Source organism: Didymella exigua, assembly GCF_010094145.1.
Source record: "Didymella exigua CBS 183.55 unplaced genomic scaffold M421scaffold_16, whole genome shotgun sequence".
Taxonomy (NCBI): Eukaryota; Fungi; Ascomycota; class Dothideomycetes; order Pleosporales; family Didymellaceae; genus Didymella; species Didymella exigua.
In genome coordinates, this window is record NW_022984790.1 from 156,763 (window position 1) to 171,140 (window position 14,378).

At 53.7% G+C, this 14,378-nt stretch overlaps 7 protein-coding genes across 7 annotated transcripts; 3 read left to right on the forward strand and 4 right to left on the reverse strand.

Moving 5' to 3' along the window:
- Positions 1–703: 703 nt before the first annotated feature.
- Positions 704–1,675, forward strand: M421DRAFT_64941 (carboxyvinyl-carboxyphosphonate phosphorylmutase; the record flags this gene model as incomplete). The annotated part of the gene is made up of 2 exons (XM_033596207.1): positions 704–829; positions 899–1,675. 2 exons carry the CDS (start codon positions 704–706, stop codon positions 1,673–1,675), a joined length of 903 nt encoding a protein of 300 aa, XP_033447827.1.
- Positions 1,676–3,761: 2,086 nt separating this feature from the next.
- On the reverse strand, positions 3,762–5,396 carry M421DRAFT_170481 (transcription initiation factor TFIID subunit 14). Its single transcript, XM_033587769.1, has 6 exons — positions 5,055–5,396; positions 4,964–5,004; positions 4,716–4,864; positions 4,502–4,653; positions 4,175–4,412; positions 3,762–4,114 (listed from the first exon to the last, which is right to left on the reverse strand). Exons 1-6 carry the CDS (start codon positions 5,061–5,063, stop codon positions 4,026–4,028), a joined length of 678 nt encoding a protein of 225 aa, XP_033447828.1. The 5' UTR covers positions 5,064–5,396; the 3' UTR covers positions 3,762–4,025.
- Positions 5,397–5,411: 15 nt separating this feature from the next.
- On the reverse strand, positions 5,412–6,734 carry M421DRAFT_421418 (ran-specific GTPase-activating protein 1). The gene is made up of 4 exons (XM_033592822.1): positions 6,208–6,734; positions 5,892–6,156; positions 5,714–5,842; positions 5,412–5,661 (listed from the first exon to the last, which is right to left on the reverse strand). Exons 1-4 carry the CDS (start codon positions 6,511–6,513, stop codon positions 5,585–5,587), a joined length of 777 nt encoding a protein of 258 aa, XP_033447829.1. The 5' UTR covers positions 6,514–6,734; the 3' UTR covers positions 5,412–5,584.
- A 13-nt stretch (positions 6,735–6,747) lies between these two features.
- Positions 6,748–9,536, reverse strand: M421DRAFT_421420 (uncharacterized protein). Its single transcript, XM_033592823.1, has one exon. The coding sequence runs from the start codon at positions 9,295–9,297 to the stop codon at positions 6,991–6,993; it is 2,307 nt and encodes a 768-aa protein (XP_033447830.1). The 5' UTR covers positions 9,298–9,536; the 3' UTR covers positions 6,748–6,990.
- Positions 9,537–9,746: 210 nt separating this feature from the next.
- On the reverse strand, positions 9,747–12,185 carry M421DRAFT_421421 (glycosyltransferase family 15 protein). The gene is made up of 4 exons (XM_033592824.1): positions 11,407–12,185; positions 10,955–11,353; positions 10,394–10,901; positions 9,747–10,344 (listed from the first exon to the last, which is right to left on the reverse strand). Exons 1-4 carry the CDS (start codon positions 11,685–11,687, stop codon positions 9,997–9,999), a joined length of 1,536 nt encoding a protein of 511 aa, XP_033447831.1. The 5' UTR covers positions 11,688–12,185; the 3' UTR covers positions 9,747–9,996.
- Positions 12,186–12,307: 122 nt separating this feature from the next.
- M421DRAFT_170531 (uncharacterized protein) lies at positions 12,308–13,132 on the forward strand. The gene is made up of 2 exons (XM_033587770.1): positions 12,308–12,434; positions 12,484–13,132. Exons 1-2 carry the CDS (start codon positions 12,404–12,406, stop codon positions 12,939–12,941), a joined length of 489 nt encoding a protein of 162 aa, XP_033447832.1. The 5' UTR covers positions 12,308–12,403; the 3' UTR covers positions 12,942–13,132.
- A 434-nt stretch (positions 13,133–13,566) lies between these two features.
- M421DRAFT_64899 (uncharacterized protein) lies at positions 13,567–14,335 on the forward strand (the record flags this gene model as incomplete). Its single annotated transcript, XM_033596203.1, has 2 exons — positions 13,567–13,770; positions 13,820–14,335. Coding segments are annotated over 2 exons (720 nt in total), but the record flags the coding sequence as incomplete, so codon positions are not given.
- Positions 14,336–14,378: the final 43 nt, after the last annotated feature.

Here is a 14,378-nt window from a genome sequence, read left to right on the forward strand (position 1 = left end):
AGGTTCACGAAACCCTTCCTCACAGTGATGTGAGCTAGAGCTCATCCCACGAAGACATGCCGATACCCCACACACGGCTCACCCCTCGCATGCATCACTCCGGACATTTCCCGTGCTAGTCGGCGAACGACTGCGTACCGATCTTCTCTTTGCACTCGCGTTACTCAATTCTGAGCCACTGACGGCTAGTGGTGGCGCGTCCATTGGTGAAAGACCCGGCGAAAATCGGCGTCGTGCAGTACATCACAGACGTTGCGGGGTGCACTTCATGGCCATTACGCACCAAAGTTCGTTCTAGACGAAAACTGACGAGCCTTATTGCTGCGATATTATTCGACGGGTTCGCAAGTGGCTACGGCTACCGTATCAAACTGCGAAGTTGATGACGGCCTCCACACAATCAGCGACTCGGTGCCGATCATGCCTCTTATTCTGGTGAGCATCAACAGTGACAAACATATAAGTTTAAGAACAGGGTTCGGCTTGATACTTCCTTCCCTTCAGATTCGATCCATTCTAGGTATCGTTTCAATCTGCTTGGTATTTTCCCTTAGTACCTTCTTTTAATACCTTCTCACCAATCGTCATTCCCTATTTGTTGTGTTGAAGTGAACGGCACCCCCAACGTGTTCGACACGAACATTCACAACAAGAAAGCGGCATATTCCCCAAAGTGGGCTCAATCACCAACGACACACGCACAATGACCGCAGTTCAGAAGCTGAGATCAATGCTGGCAGATCCAGACAAGTTCATCGCATGTCCTGGAGTGTACGATGGCTTCACGGCGCGGATAGCTCTACAGGAAGGCGTCGATTGCTTGTATATGGTAAGTCATTATGATTCCTCGTGGGATGCATTTACGGGAAGGACCTGCAAAACTAACATATGCATGCAGACCGGCGCAGGTACCACGATGAGTAGATTGGGTATGGCAGACATGGGTATCGCGACTATGAACGACATGAAGGCGAACGCTGAAATGATCGCCAACCTCGATCCTAGCATACCGCTCATCGCAGATGCAGACACAGGATACGGCGGGCCCATCATGGCTGGCCGTACAGTTGCGCAGTATATCCGTGCTGGCGTAGCAGGACTTCACCTGGAAGACCAAGTTGTCAATAAGCGCTGCGGTCACTTGAATGGCAAGGAACTGGTCAGTATTGCTGAGTACGCCTCAAGGATCAAAGCTGCAGCTATGGCTCGCGAGAAGCATGGCGACATTGTCATCATCGCACGAACGGACGCTTTCCAAGGATACGGGTACGATGAGGCCATCAAACGTCTCCAAGCCGCCATTGCAGAAGGTGCCGATGTTTGTTTCTTGGAAGGTGTTACTACCCGCGAAGACGCTGAGCGTGCATGCAAAGAGCTCGCGCCAACACCTTGTCTGTTCAACAACGTCCCCGGCGGCGTCTCGCCCGACTTCGGTGTCAAGGAATGCAGGGAGTTGGGATACAAGCTTGCCATCTTCCCATGCCTGGCGTTTGAGATGGTGTACCCAGCGGTTAGGAAGGCTGTGCAGCAGCTGAAAACCACCGGCAACGTTGGGCCTGCAGAAGAAAATGGAAGGAGATACGGGCCCAGGGAGCTATTTCAGGTCTGTGGCTTGGACGGCATGATCGGTTTCGACCAAGCCGCTGGTGGCAACTCGTACGCCAAGGGAGCATGAGCGCATGGTTTTAGCGGGCGTTGACTGTATTTAGGATACCATAGCGTTTGCATGATGGATCTACTCTGGCTTTCTTCTTTGTCTGCAACACCGACCATAGTTGAGTAAAGGCGGCCGGTTTTGCTGATGTGTGTTTGCTCACTGCCGCACCAGGCATCCATTTCCTATGTAATCATGTCGACATGCACCTTCGCATTTGCCTACGTCGATGACTTCCGTCTCTTTGCTTAGTCCCATCAGGCCCTGCTCCCCCAGTCCGTAGGGAGAGGCTTAGCTCTGGGATAGAACAGAGGTTATCTGCATGATATCTTACAGAACACGTTGCCTCTTAGGCAAATACCCTCAGGTTTTCGACAGTAAGCCAGTGCGTACATCTGGAGGATGTGGCATTAGATCTTTCGTCTGCAGAGGGCTATGTGCATCAAATCGCACAAACCAAGGTTCCTTCGCACGCCCCGTGGAAAGCTCAGAAGATACCTCGTCTGATTCGGGTATTCTAACGGCACAAGCTCAGGGCAGACCGCACCGAGATAGGCATCGGAATGCCACACTTGACTCGTGCGGGCCGGGTGGACATAAGTACACTCAAAGACGCGATCACATATATCTCAGCGCGGTACAGGAATTGCAAGCAGTGAAGGCTACGTGATCGAATGATAGAGGCCAATGCAAAGAGTAGAGTCCGCATGCGCTTCAAGTCACTTGGAAACGCTGTGGGGAAATTTAAAAGACACCGCGAATTGTCTCCACAAGGCGCTGCCTGAAAGAAAGACACTGTAGTCTTCAAAGAGCGTGACTTCTTACAATAGACTGAAATAACATCAGAATAGCATACATGATTCTACGTATTAGGCCGTCTGCCGCGCCAGTAAACGCCTTGCTCAATAGATCTGGCTCCGCCGAATAGGCAAAGTACTCTTCCACAGAGTGCCACCCTACAGGAAACATCATGCGCCCACAATCAAAATCAACCCCGGATCCAGGTTGAAGCGCGCAAACATGGTCTGCCCTCAAGCGACTCACCGAAAAACGCATGCTTGATGTCTTCGATACCTCCCTAAAACCGCCCTACTCCGTGTCAGCCTTGCTCTTGCTGCTACTTCCATCCGCTCGCGTATTCGCAAGACTATCGTCAGAACTCCATTGACGTGCGGCGATCATAACGACCCAGTGCACTATCCCAGGGGAAGCGCCTGCGGTACAGGGTTCTCACTTGCATGCGCCATCTGCTCGACAACTTCCAATGATGTTATTAGAAGCGCTGCATAGTTTGACGACTCGCGCTCATCTTCCGCTATATAATCCGAGCGAGATCCAAAACTCACACAAGACCGCCCCGCGTCCGCGAGTCTACGCACGCACACCATTTCAGCCCTTTCTGTCATCTCAGATCCCGCGCATCGCCAATCCAAAACCTTCGACGCGTACGTTCGTGGGAAGTTTGTGCCGTCCATCCACACGGAGATAGGTCTGACGCCCATCCCAAAGAGGCGTCGACACGCACCGACGGCGTGAGACGGTGGGCTTGAAAGCAATGTCGGACCTCGCGGTTGCCGCTGTGCAGAAGCGAAGCTATCAGGAAATGGCATGGGTTGTTCGGTTGTTTCCCGGTCGCTCTGCGCTACAAACACCGTCATTGCGGGTGTGTGGAAAGCTGTGGCTGCTGAGATGGGATGAGCATTGGCCCAATGCGGAGAGGAGCATCTTTGGGTGTGAGACGCTCGCCTGTGCGGGCAGTGGCTTGATCGGCTATCTTTCTTTTTGTTCGTTACTGAATTAGCAGGTACGGCTTCGAGGGGGTGCAAGAGTGGCGCCATGATCATAGGGATACCCACAAAGATGTCATGACCCGCTGGTCTAAAAACAGGCCATGCGTTTACGATGTTTTTGTGACCAGGCCTCTGTCATATCCCGTCCAAATGTCAACAGACTTGTCCCGAGTCGACACATGTCCGCAAAGAGACCAGTAATCGGTCATGAGTCGTAAAGCATCGATTGATCCTAAGCGATACCCCGTCCATTGAGGTATCTACCCTACTTTTGCCCAAACTCCCGGCTCGAAAATAAGATGAATCTGGAGAGAACACCTCACGGGGTGCTATGTGCATAATCAAGAAGCTCAAAGCTGTATGTGCTGTAGACCGTGCGACTCCGCCCGCTCTCGCGGTACGTCCAGCCTCCGACAAGAGGCATCCGTGTGGCTGAATTTCACATGGCCCTCGAAGCCTTCCTGTGCGTGAACGATCTTGGCCATGTTTCCATAGGCGTCCGCGGCCATTTCAGCCATTGGAGTCCGAGCTTGCTCGCATCGCATTTCTGTTAGCATACCTGGAGGCACGTGTTTGTACGCTTACAGGTCGGTCTTGCTTGCTGTGAAGTCCCATAGCACCTTGATCAGCGAGTCAGGCAGGGTGTACAGGTCGACATGGAACTCTCCATCTGCAATCGCGTTAGCATGTCGTTCCATAATTACCTCGGTGCTCCACTCAGGGTACGTACTCTCGACGTCGTTCTTAGTGTACGTCTCGCTTGTCTTGTTGTCGTGCACCATGGTAACGACGTGCAGCAGGTCGTCCTCGCTCAGCTTCTGCAGCCCGTCGGCCAGCTTCTCCATGTCGACGGCCTTGTCGCGCCTGGCCTTCTTCTTCGAGGCATCCTTGCCGCGGACGCCGTTTGCGTCGGCGGAGCCAGAGTCTTGCAGGAGGGCAAGGAGCTCAGGCTTGGGGTTGCGGAAGGTCTGTAGGCGAGTTGTCAGTAGGTACGTGCGATGAAGGAAAGTGTGAGTGGGCCAAGGTAGGCAACACCCAGCAGACGAGAGAGACGTACGACTTGGTGCTTGGCCTCGTAGCGCTCGGACTGGAAATTGAGGTCGTGGCTCAGTGTGTGCTCGCCGCCTTTGTGCACTGCCGAGAGGACAATGGTCATGTCGAACTCGCCCCAACCCTGCTCGTCGATGCGGAACGGCGGCTTCTTGAATGCTATCCGGCTGTCAGCGCACAGCGCGTCCCCATACACTTGCGGCGCCTTGCAGCGCACTCACTCTGCTTGTTCTTGTCGAAGGACGGGTGCAGGTTGTAGACGGCCTTCTCGTAGACGGTGGGCAGGACCTCGTTGCCCTGGTCGTCCAGCAGCCAGATCTCGATGTCCCATGAGCGCATGGGAAACCCTTCGACCGGCGACGGGCCATCGCTGCGAGTGGCGGATTAGCTAATGCTCGAAGCTTGACGCGCGCACAAGGTCGGGGCGGGGTGCGATGCGACCGCGGGTGGTTGCGCGCCGTGGACATACATGGGCTTCTGGTGGGTGATGATCTTGACCCAGCGCTTGACCTGCGATGTGTTAGCATTTCTCCCGGTTCGTGTGCGATTGAAGCGCATACGTCAGGCATGTTGGCGGTGTTGGCGGTGTTGTATGTGGAGTGAGAGGGTGTCTGGAGTTTCGCGACTGCGGCGCGTTGAGGTCGAGCTTCGGCTGGTGCTTCGACCTGGCGGAGCGGAACGAAGTGGGCGGAGAACAGCTCCAGCCCTGCGCTTGGCAGTAATCCAGCTCGTCTACTCGCCTGCTCGTCTACACGCGCGGGAGCTACTGCGGCAAGGTACCATGTATGTAAGAGAGGCGCGTCTGAATAGTAATCGGGATGAAATTGATGTTGCGAGCGTTACACAGAAGAGGTGGCTAGGCTCTCTGCGCTCGCGTCCACGTCGCTGGGCACCGTTTCACTTCTCGAGGGAGCAAGTTTGGGGGAATGCCGTAGACTCAGGGTCAGGCCAATTTAGTACTATCTAGTATGTGCAGGGTGTGAGAACTTCTATCGCCGTGATATGATACCGCCCCAAAATGTCATTGCTTCGTGCGTGCATGCTTCATTCCTCTGTTTCCTTCCGAATCACCCTCAACTTCTCTTCACACCTACTCTGATGACTTGCTGAAAAGAGCCTCGTTCTCCTGCTGGGCCTTGATGAAGGCCTCCTTGAAGAGGTTGGCGTCTAAAACAGCTATTAGCAGAGCCTTTGTCATGCGTGCAAGGCTGCAACTTACTCTCGCTGTTGCCGAAGCGGATGGCCAGCGTCTGCGCCTCGGGCTCACCCTCGCTAACATCGGCGGCCGCGTTCCAGACCCAGCTGCGGTCGCTGCCAACGTTGGGCGACAGCTTCATGTCAGGCACAACTGTACGATCTCAGTATTCATCCTGCACCTAGCTCACTGTGTATCATACCATAGTGGTTGGCGCAGACCTTAAGCGTCTTGTCCCGTCGCATAACCAGGCGGGTCTTGCCATTCTCCTTGTGCTTCAGTAACCTGACATCGCCAGTGCCCCTCTCCTTCCACTCTCGCGACTCGCGGTCGAACTTGAACAGCTTGGCACGCATCTTGAAGACTTGCTCCTCGAGCTCCTCGTTGGTCTTGGTGTCGACCTTCTCGGTCAGGTGGACGACGGGGGCGAACTCGACATCAGGCTCCTGGTTCTCTGGGTCTTCCTCCTGAAGCTTGTTAGCATCGCCGCGAAGCCCAGAACGGCTTGATCAACGTACGCCGGTAGCCTGTGCCTTGGAAGAGCCAGAGGGCTCGTTGGCGTCATCGGCCTCCTCCTTCTTCTCCTTCTTGGGTCCACCGCCGAACATGGAGAAGACATTGTCCTTGACTGCAGCTGCGGCAGATGTGGCGGCTTCTGTGGCCTTCTCGGTGACGGGCTTGTCATCGCTGGACGTAGTTGCCGGCTTCTCATCCTTGTCGGCAAGCTTGTCCGTGGTAACCATTGCGGTCTCGTCCTTGACAAGGGTTGCGGCGGGGTTGGCGACCTGCTCGGCGGCGGGGTCGGGCTTAGCGACGTCAGACATGATGTGTGAGTTTTCGAGGCTTTCTGTGTGACGTTCGTATGCGTAGAGGATCACTGTAACCAGAAAGAATAAGTTACAGAGTGAGTGTTTGGGTGTTGTGCTCAGCCTAGTCTAAAGTTTGTGGGAGGCGGCAATGGAGGGGCAATGCTAGTTGGTGGCCCCTGCGCGCCAGGGTCAAACTCAGCCCTGCGAAGCAGCGTGAACACATGCACGACTCTTAGATCACTGGACAAGCAAATTCCTGTTGAGATAAACACAGTCTTCTAAATCTACTAAACGAATACTCGATTACGCTTTACCCGATAAAAGAGAGGCGACGCCAATGACGCCACGCACCTGGTATCCGAGGAAATCCAACACATCAACGCCAGACCCACCATCAGCGCCATGGCAACCAGTTCCTCAATGATGCATACCGTCTTCCATTCCTATCCTGTAAACCGAACGCCATACCATCCAACAAAACACACTCAAGCATCAAGCCTCCCCCTTCTGACCGAGCGAATGCAATTCGGAGCACGCCCGGCTGGCCTGCTCATCAGAGAGCTTCCAAAACCTCCCGATTGCAGTTTCTGCGTTGCAGCGTATTCGAAGAGCATTTAATCTAGCCTTCCACAGAGTTTGAGACAGTCGGACCGGCGCCGTGGCCTTCCTGAGTCCCATCAAGGTAGTCTCTGGAACATGCTTGACGAACTCTGTACCAGACTCCAGGCATCCCTTCGCATTACCGTAGATCGATTCTTCCAAGTGCCGACCCTCCTCTACCCAGTGACCCACTTTGTCACCAGCGATATCGTTGAATTTGGCTTGCAGTTGTTCCGCAGCCGAAGAAGAGATATGTCGAAGGATTGATTTGGCATCCATGATCTTGTTCGTGGTCTTTCCAAGCATTTGATCAAACCAAGTCTTGTTATGGCCCAAGGTGACCTCGAAGGACTGGTGCAGCAGAGGCTTGGAGTAGCTGGCAATGCTGACGTTGAACGACCCGAAGGGGTACTCATCCTCGAGGTCCACGAAGTACTCGCCGGTAATGGTTCTGACGTAAAGGACAGGGATCAGCGTGGTATTGCGGAACACCTGGATCTGGAGCTGCGGCGTCTTCCTCGAGCTCGCCAGTTCTTTTGATGGAGTGAGAATGAACTGCTTCTCACCAGCAGTCTGAATTTCGAACCCCTTGGTCTTGTCATTTTTCTTGTTGTTGTCCAGCTTTGACTTTGGCTTCGGCTGTTCCGCCTGCGGAGCGGCGACTGTCAGGCCCTTTGGTACAGATATAGAAGATGGTAAGGAAAGAGAAACAGACGCGGTGCTCGAGGAGCCGACTGCCGCGGATGTGATAGAAAGACTCGATGCTGGAGAAACTGACAACATCGGTGGCTCGGGCGCGACGTCCGCGAACCTCTGCTGTAGAAGGGGCAGGTACACCGGGCTGAGAACAAATACCGAAAGCATTGCCGTAAGGGCGATCGAGAGAAATAAGACTTTGGTGGGAGCCGGTGCTCCTGTACGCAGCTGCTTGCCGATGGCGCGTACGGTGTCACTCACGGCAGATAACTGTGTATTTTGAGAAACATCGACAGTCTGTGGCAGCAGATGTGGACTGATCAGTGCCAAATGACGGTTGATCTGGGCCGGCTCGAGCTCACAGAAGCTGAAGACGTCCAGGGGAAGTACTTCGAGCAAATCAAACTCAGCCTCATCGTCGCTTCTACCTTCGATGCAAGCGACTAAACTCTGCATATCGTACGTTCGATTGCCAGCACCGTATGGCTTGATCTCAGAGAGCTCAATCATCGGAGTCGAGTGCTGGCGAAGAGCTGTGCGAAGCGAGTCGTAGGACTGGGCACCAGTGGCGTAATCACGCTTCTGCGTATGGCAGAGAATCACTAGGTCAAACTTTGGCTTTCTTTGTCGGTCGATCTTGATGCGTCGCCCATCGTCGATATGGACTTGAATGGGGGAAAGAGCGATATCAGGGCTCGTGACCTCAAGCTTCGTGCAGCGGTATGTATCAATGACAGTCCCAAGGGGCTCCATCTGGCCTCGGACCATTACTGACCTTGTCTTACTAGGTGATGCGGTAAGTGCCGCGTGGATGTGGTGTGTAATGTTGTCCTGCACCCATTGCTCGGGCAGACCAAGGTACAGGATCTTGTAAGACTCAGGCGTGGTGATGTATCGAGAGGACAGGCTTGCCTTGACCCCCAGTTGCACCTGAGGTTGACCATAAGTCTCCAATACTTTGGGCAGCTCTTCAGTCTGCGTTGGGAACGTCCGGACGATTGTCGTCCCGAACGACACTTCAGGGTCTGCCGTGGGCTCTTCGTCAAGTTGAACCATTCTTGACCCACCACTGCCGTTCATGTGGTCTGGTACCATTGTGAGCATGCTGTCTTCCCCACCTGTTTCCAACGGTGTCTCGAGATCATCGTCTGCGGCTGCGGCGTGCATAGACTGGATGCTTGCGTCGAGTGCTCGATAGTTGGTCGCGAAATCATCGTCATCGTCATCGTCATCGTCGCCGAAGATCGAGCCGTCGTCTTGTGTGTGATCATCTGAGGCAGATGCAATGGACGCAGTGTGGGCTTCATCGTCCGATGTTTCGATCAGGCTGTCGGTCAGCAGCTCGTATGTGCTATCGTCAAGTGAGCTCCCAGGCTCTTCCTGGAGCCGGCATGTAGTGGACTTCATCATCAGTGTATCGAGGTCAAGGCTGGTAAGAGAGCGATCAGCTTGAACCGGTGGATACCGAAACTCTGGTCCTGCTTTCGAACTACTCGGAGGCATGTCAGCTGAAAGTCCCAGTGCAACAGAACGTGTAGGGCATCAACAGGTCATGGAGGGGTTAAGAGGGGGAGAGGCCGCACGGGTGAAGGTGGAGCGGAAGCTGCCTAACGCCTAGTGGAGCCAGGCGCGTGAAACTGGTGCCTTGCTTGGGATGATGCAAGCGGGGAAGCTCAGGCGTCCGGCGTACTTTGTTGAAACACCATGAAATACAGGCAGTTACTGTGTGTCGGTGAATTAGTGACTGCAGTAAGTTTTGATCAAAGTTGAATGGTTCAGGGCTGGTGCAATGTATAAAGGCGTCAAGTCGTGAGGCAAGTGGGATCACGAGCATGGGTTTTAGTGGGTCCAACCCCCGCGTTGCCCCTTCCTTATCGGTACGCGATTCCGACGCGATTAGCAGCGCAAAGAGGAGACGTGTGAAGTGAAATGTGCAAAGGAAAGATGGCAATCTCGAGTGGAATGCAGAAACATGACTCGCGCTCTTAGTCTATGCGCAGCCTGTGTGATATCCATTGCGCCAGTCTATATGCACATTGGGTATGAGGCCTCCCCAGCAACGCCCTTATTACATCTATGCCGTGTGGCCCAGCCAAAACGCATCGTAAACACCACTGCGCCGCGCATGAAGCTGACACGAATACTAGCGCATCCCAAAATGCTCGCCTGAACGGAACGCATAACAAGAAGCAAACAGAATTATCAAGGTGCAGGTGATGCCCAGCCTCCAGCAACCTCAACCCACTCAGCAAGACAAGACCCTTCCTTGCCCTCCACATCAACGATGTCGGTATCACATCTGCAGCGACAGCCGACGCCATTCTCCTTGGGCGGATCTGGGTGCGCCCAGTAGTCATCTTCTTCCTTTCGTGCTTTCTCGTCCTTCGTAGCCTCTTCGAGGAAAGGAATCCGTGGGAGCTGTCGCGCAGGGGCATTTGCAGGACAATGCTGAATGGTAGTGTGTCGGTAGCCAAAGTCGCGGAAGTAGTGGACGTCCTGGGGACCAAGAAGAATGCCCGCGGCGAGCGAATGAATCGGTGCATCTCCCCACTGTAGTATGTTAGCACGTACTTTACCTGTCCATAAGGTGAGTACTTACTCGCTCCATCCAGAAGCCACCGCTGCGATCCATCATCTCGAAGAAGTCGTTGTACTCCTTGCTGCGGTACCAGGCCAGGTTGACGATCTCAAAGTTGCTCCAGAAATGGCACATGTTGTAGTTTTCGCCCTCCATATTCTCTGGGTCAATGTCAGGAAGTGCTCCGGTGCCTGGCTCAGAGTTCAAGATCTCCTGGGGCAGGGGCTTCTTGTACTTCGGGTCGTCCTTCGGCAGCTTGTCTTTGGGCTCCTCCTTGGGCTTCTCGACGAACATCTCCCACATGCCTTGCGATGTAATGTTGTTCATCCTCTTGAAGGCCGATGCGTAGCGGAAGATGTTCGGCACTGTCTCTCTTAGCTCCTTCACGGCGATTGTGAAGCCGTATGTTTTCTTGTTTCGTATCATATGGATGAAAGGGTCGTATGTAATGTCGCAGAAGTAGGTGATCTCCGGTTCCAAACGCCAGTACCATTCGTACTTTTGCAGTAGGTCGTGCTTGTAGAACTGGCTGTGGCACATTAGCACATGGAGTGGTTCAACGATGAGAGCAATTGCGCGTACCCAGAATAGAATCGGCACATGTGGTGGTAGCTCTCCATACCACCGTACATGATAGCGCGGTCGCCCTGCTTAGCGATGCCCTCCTTCACGACCGCCGGGTCAGCCCAATCTGGGAACCCCCAGTGCTCTGGTGAGATCTTGCCCCATTCAACTACCGACTTTGTGTGGTTGCCCACGGTTTCCTTGAACGTCGAGTTGAAGTCGCCGTCGTTCAGGAAAACATAAGGGTAGTTGAACCACCTGTTGAAATGCCTCTCAAACGACTTGATGGACTGAATGACGCCGTCGAGCTCCTTGTTCCTCGCAAGGACCACAATTGCTGCATTCGCTCGGGGACCGTTCGTCTGGGGTTCGAGACAGCCTGTTGCGAAGGGCTTATCGTACTTTTCACTGATTTTCCTGCAAGCTGTCAGTCTCTCTCCAGATACCGTAGATGCTGCTAAGTAGCATACCGTATCGAGGGCGGCACTCCGCCACCAGGCATGTTCATGATGCCATTCGAGTCTGGCGATCTGACGAAGAGGACCAGTATCAGGATGATGACGAGACACGGAAATAGCAGGACCAGGCCGAGTGGTAATGACACGGTCGAGTTTCCCTTCAATCGTATGCGCCGGCGAAAGAATGCTAATCTGGGGGAAGTCTTTTCTGCGTGTCGTGAAAGGTCGTCGAGCTTGTCCAGGCTGTCCTTGGAAGACGGTAGCCTCCTGGTGAGGTCTTGTATGAAGCCCATGGTCGCAGTCTAGCACCTTGTGTTGAGCAAACCTTCTAGTTCCTGCCAGCGGCAGCGGTCTACTTGTTCGACCCCAATGGCAGTCCGTCGCTCGTGTTCGGGCGTGCAGGTGGTAGATAGGGGATCCAGACAAAACTGCTATCGGCACAGCGCAGTGTGGGAGCAACGAGGTCAACGCAGGCGGTTCGCGCAGGTAACGAGCGGCCGGAGGTTACTCCAAAGAGATGCATGAAACGGCTGTATACGGTCCGGTAGAACGCGCGGTGGCCGTGGGGTTGGGATGTTCAATCTGGGAAATGAAATTGAAAAGCCTGTGATAGACGTGCGATTGCGTATGTCTCAAGTTGGCCGCCGATTCATGTGGGGACCCTGCGCCGAAGAAAGCTGGCGGATGGCCAGTCGCGCAGCGCACGGAAATCGCAGCCCTGCAGACGTTGCCAAGCAAGTAACTGCTGCCGTCACATCCATCGACCAGCGCGTAACTAGACCGCAAAGGACTTGCAAGACGAATGTCATTTAACATCTACCGGTAGGTCGATAGCTCGTATAGCCGGAGATAGATTCGCCAAGAGCAAGGAGCCGCTCCCAAGTCTTGGAAAGATCGACAGGCGTCCAGCCTCAGCCTCGTGCTACTCGACCTTTTCTTACAGCCTCAGCTTAACATATCGTCAACTTCTTCATTACTATCACGCCTCTCTGTTCATATAGCAGCAATAATGAGTTTCAAGGCGAAAGATCTGCATTTTGGTGAGTCTGGCATTGTTAATCCCATACGACTTGTACTTACGCTCTTCAGACAACTCTCAGCCGGCGTTCCTACAACGGCTGCGAGGTCAGATGCAAGGTGAAGATTCAGCACGTCATGAGCGCCCAATACCCAGGAACAAAAGGCTGAAGCAAGATGACGAAGATGATGCGCCTACTTATGTCTTGGAAAACACCAATCAGTCCATGACTAAAGAAGAGTACGAAGAATTCATCGGCAAGAAGGATTCCAAAGAAGACGGCAATCCCGAGCAAGACAATGTGAGGAAAGAGTCGAACAAAGACGGATCCCCCAAACCTAAAGACAAGATCGCCGAGGTCGGAGCCAATGCTAAGAAGCGTAAAGCCGCCAAGATCATCAGTGACGAGCAGGAAGACGACAAAGACCAATTGAGAGATGTGAAGAAAGTTGAAACAAAGGCTGTCATGAAACCCAAGAAGAAGTCAAAGGCTGTCAAGCTTACATTTGGCGATGAAGAGGAGGGATGAAGCATCTCTGCATCGTGTCCTCGCATGATCGACACTCATGCCAGGCGCGGGTAAGGCAGTTCTTAATGCAGCAGCTCCAATATGTCGACTAGGCCTCGAAAGACTTCAGGCAGTGGGAAGAGTGTCTACTTCCTTACACACTACCACCATCTGCCATTGTTCGGTCTACTCTAACGATAAGACCCCAAGTGCAGCCCTTGCGCAACAAGCTCCCCAAGAATATTTAAGGGACTCAAACACAATACCTCGACCATAGCACATGAGGCTGGGACTCGTAAAGACGAGGGGTACCTTGAAGCTGTGCACTTGAGCAGATGGTCTGCAACACATTGAGCAGTTCACGAATCTCACAACTGCTCGAATCAAAATATCTCTCGGACTATGGACAACGATCAATGCAGCGCGCCAACTGAAGGTCTGCGTTGGCTTCACGCGACCGAAATGCTCGAATTGTCGGAAGCACGTTCCGAATGTCGGAATGTTAGCGTAATTCTTAGCGCACATGCATCTCCATGCAAGCAGATGAAACACAACACCCTCCGTGCGGAACCATACTCTTCCACCATGATCAAGTTCTCGCTCGACGTAAGAGCCGCCCTTCCACAGCCTAGCCTAGCTCTGACATTCGTTTCAGGACCTTGACAGGCACATTGAGAACCTGCGCGCGCAGTTGCGATTCCTGAACGAAGGCCTCGATGCGACAGACCACAATGCACCCGATTGGCTGGCTACCGATCTTCTGTCGCTGCGCAACAAGTCAGGCAGGCTACAAGACGACATGAAGCGCTTTAGAGATCAGCTTAAGGGCGAGGGTCTGGCGACCAAGAAAGTGCGCTTCATAACGCGAATCCTGTAGTAACCCAAGCTCACAGCATCAGGTAAAAAACGCCAATGACAAGAATGCAAACAAGCGACTCAGCATAGAGGGCTCGACACTGTTAGATCCTCCAGAGGCGTCAACAAAGAAAGTCCGGCTCAGCATACCGGGCTCAGACGAGGGGACCGAGATCCGTCCTACAGACGAGGAGTTAGCACGGCGACCGAGCACAGCAACGATCGACTCGAGTTATGTTGTACAGCACATCGACATAACAGAGGAGGTCAACAGGAGGCTACAGGAGAGTCGACTGCGCCGTCTCATGGAGACACCAGGCACCGCACAGAAGCGGAAACGCGACGACGACGAAGACACGCGGATGGAAAGCGGGACAGAGACAGAGGTGACATCGCGATCCGGGCACGACGGTAACAACGACGACCCGACGCCAACAAAACGTGCGAGACTCAGCGGCAACTTCGAGCAAAATGGCAAGAGAGCTTTGGATGGGAACGAGAACCACAGCAGGCCAGGGAGTGTCTTCAAACGACGAAAGTACTCATGGAAGTCGGGCTGAAAGCTGCGACTTGTCAATGATTGAATGGCTGGACAGATTTAGA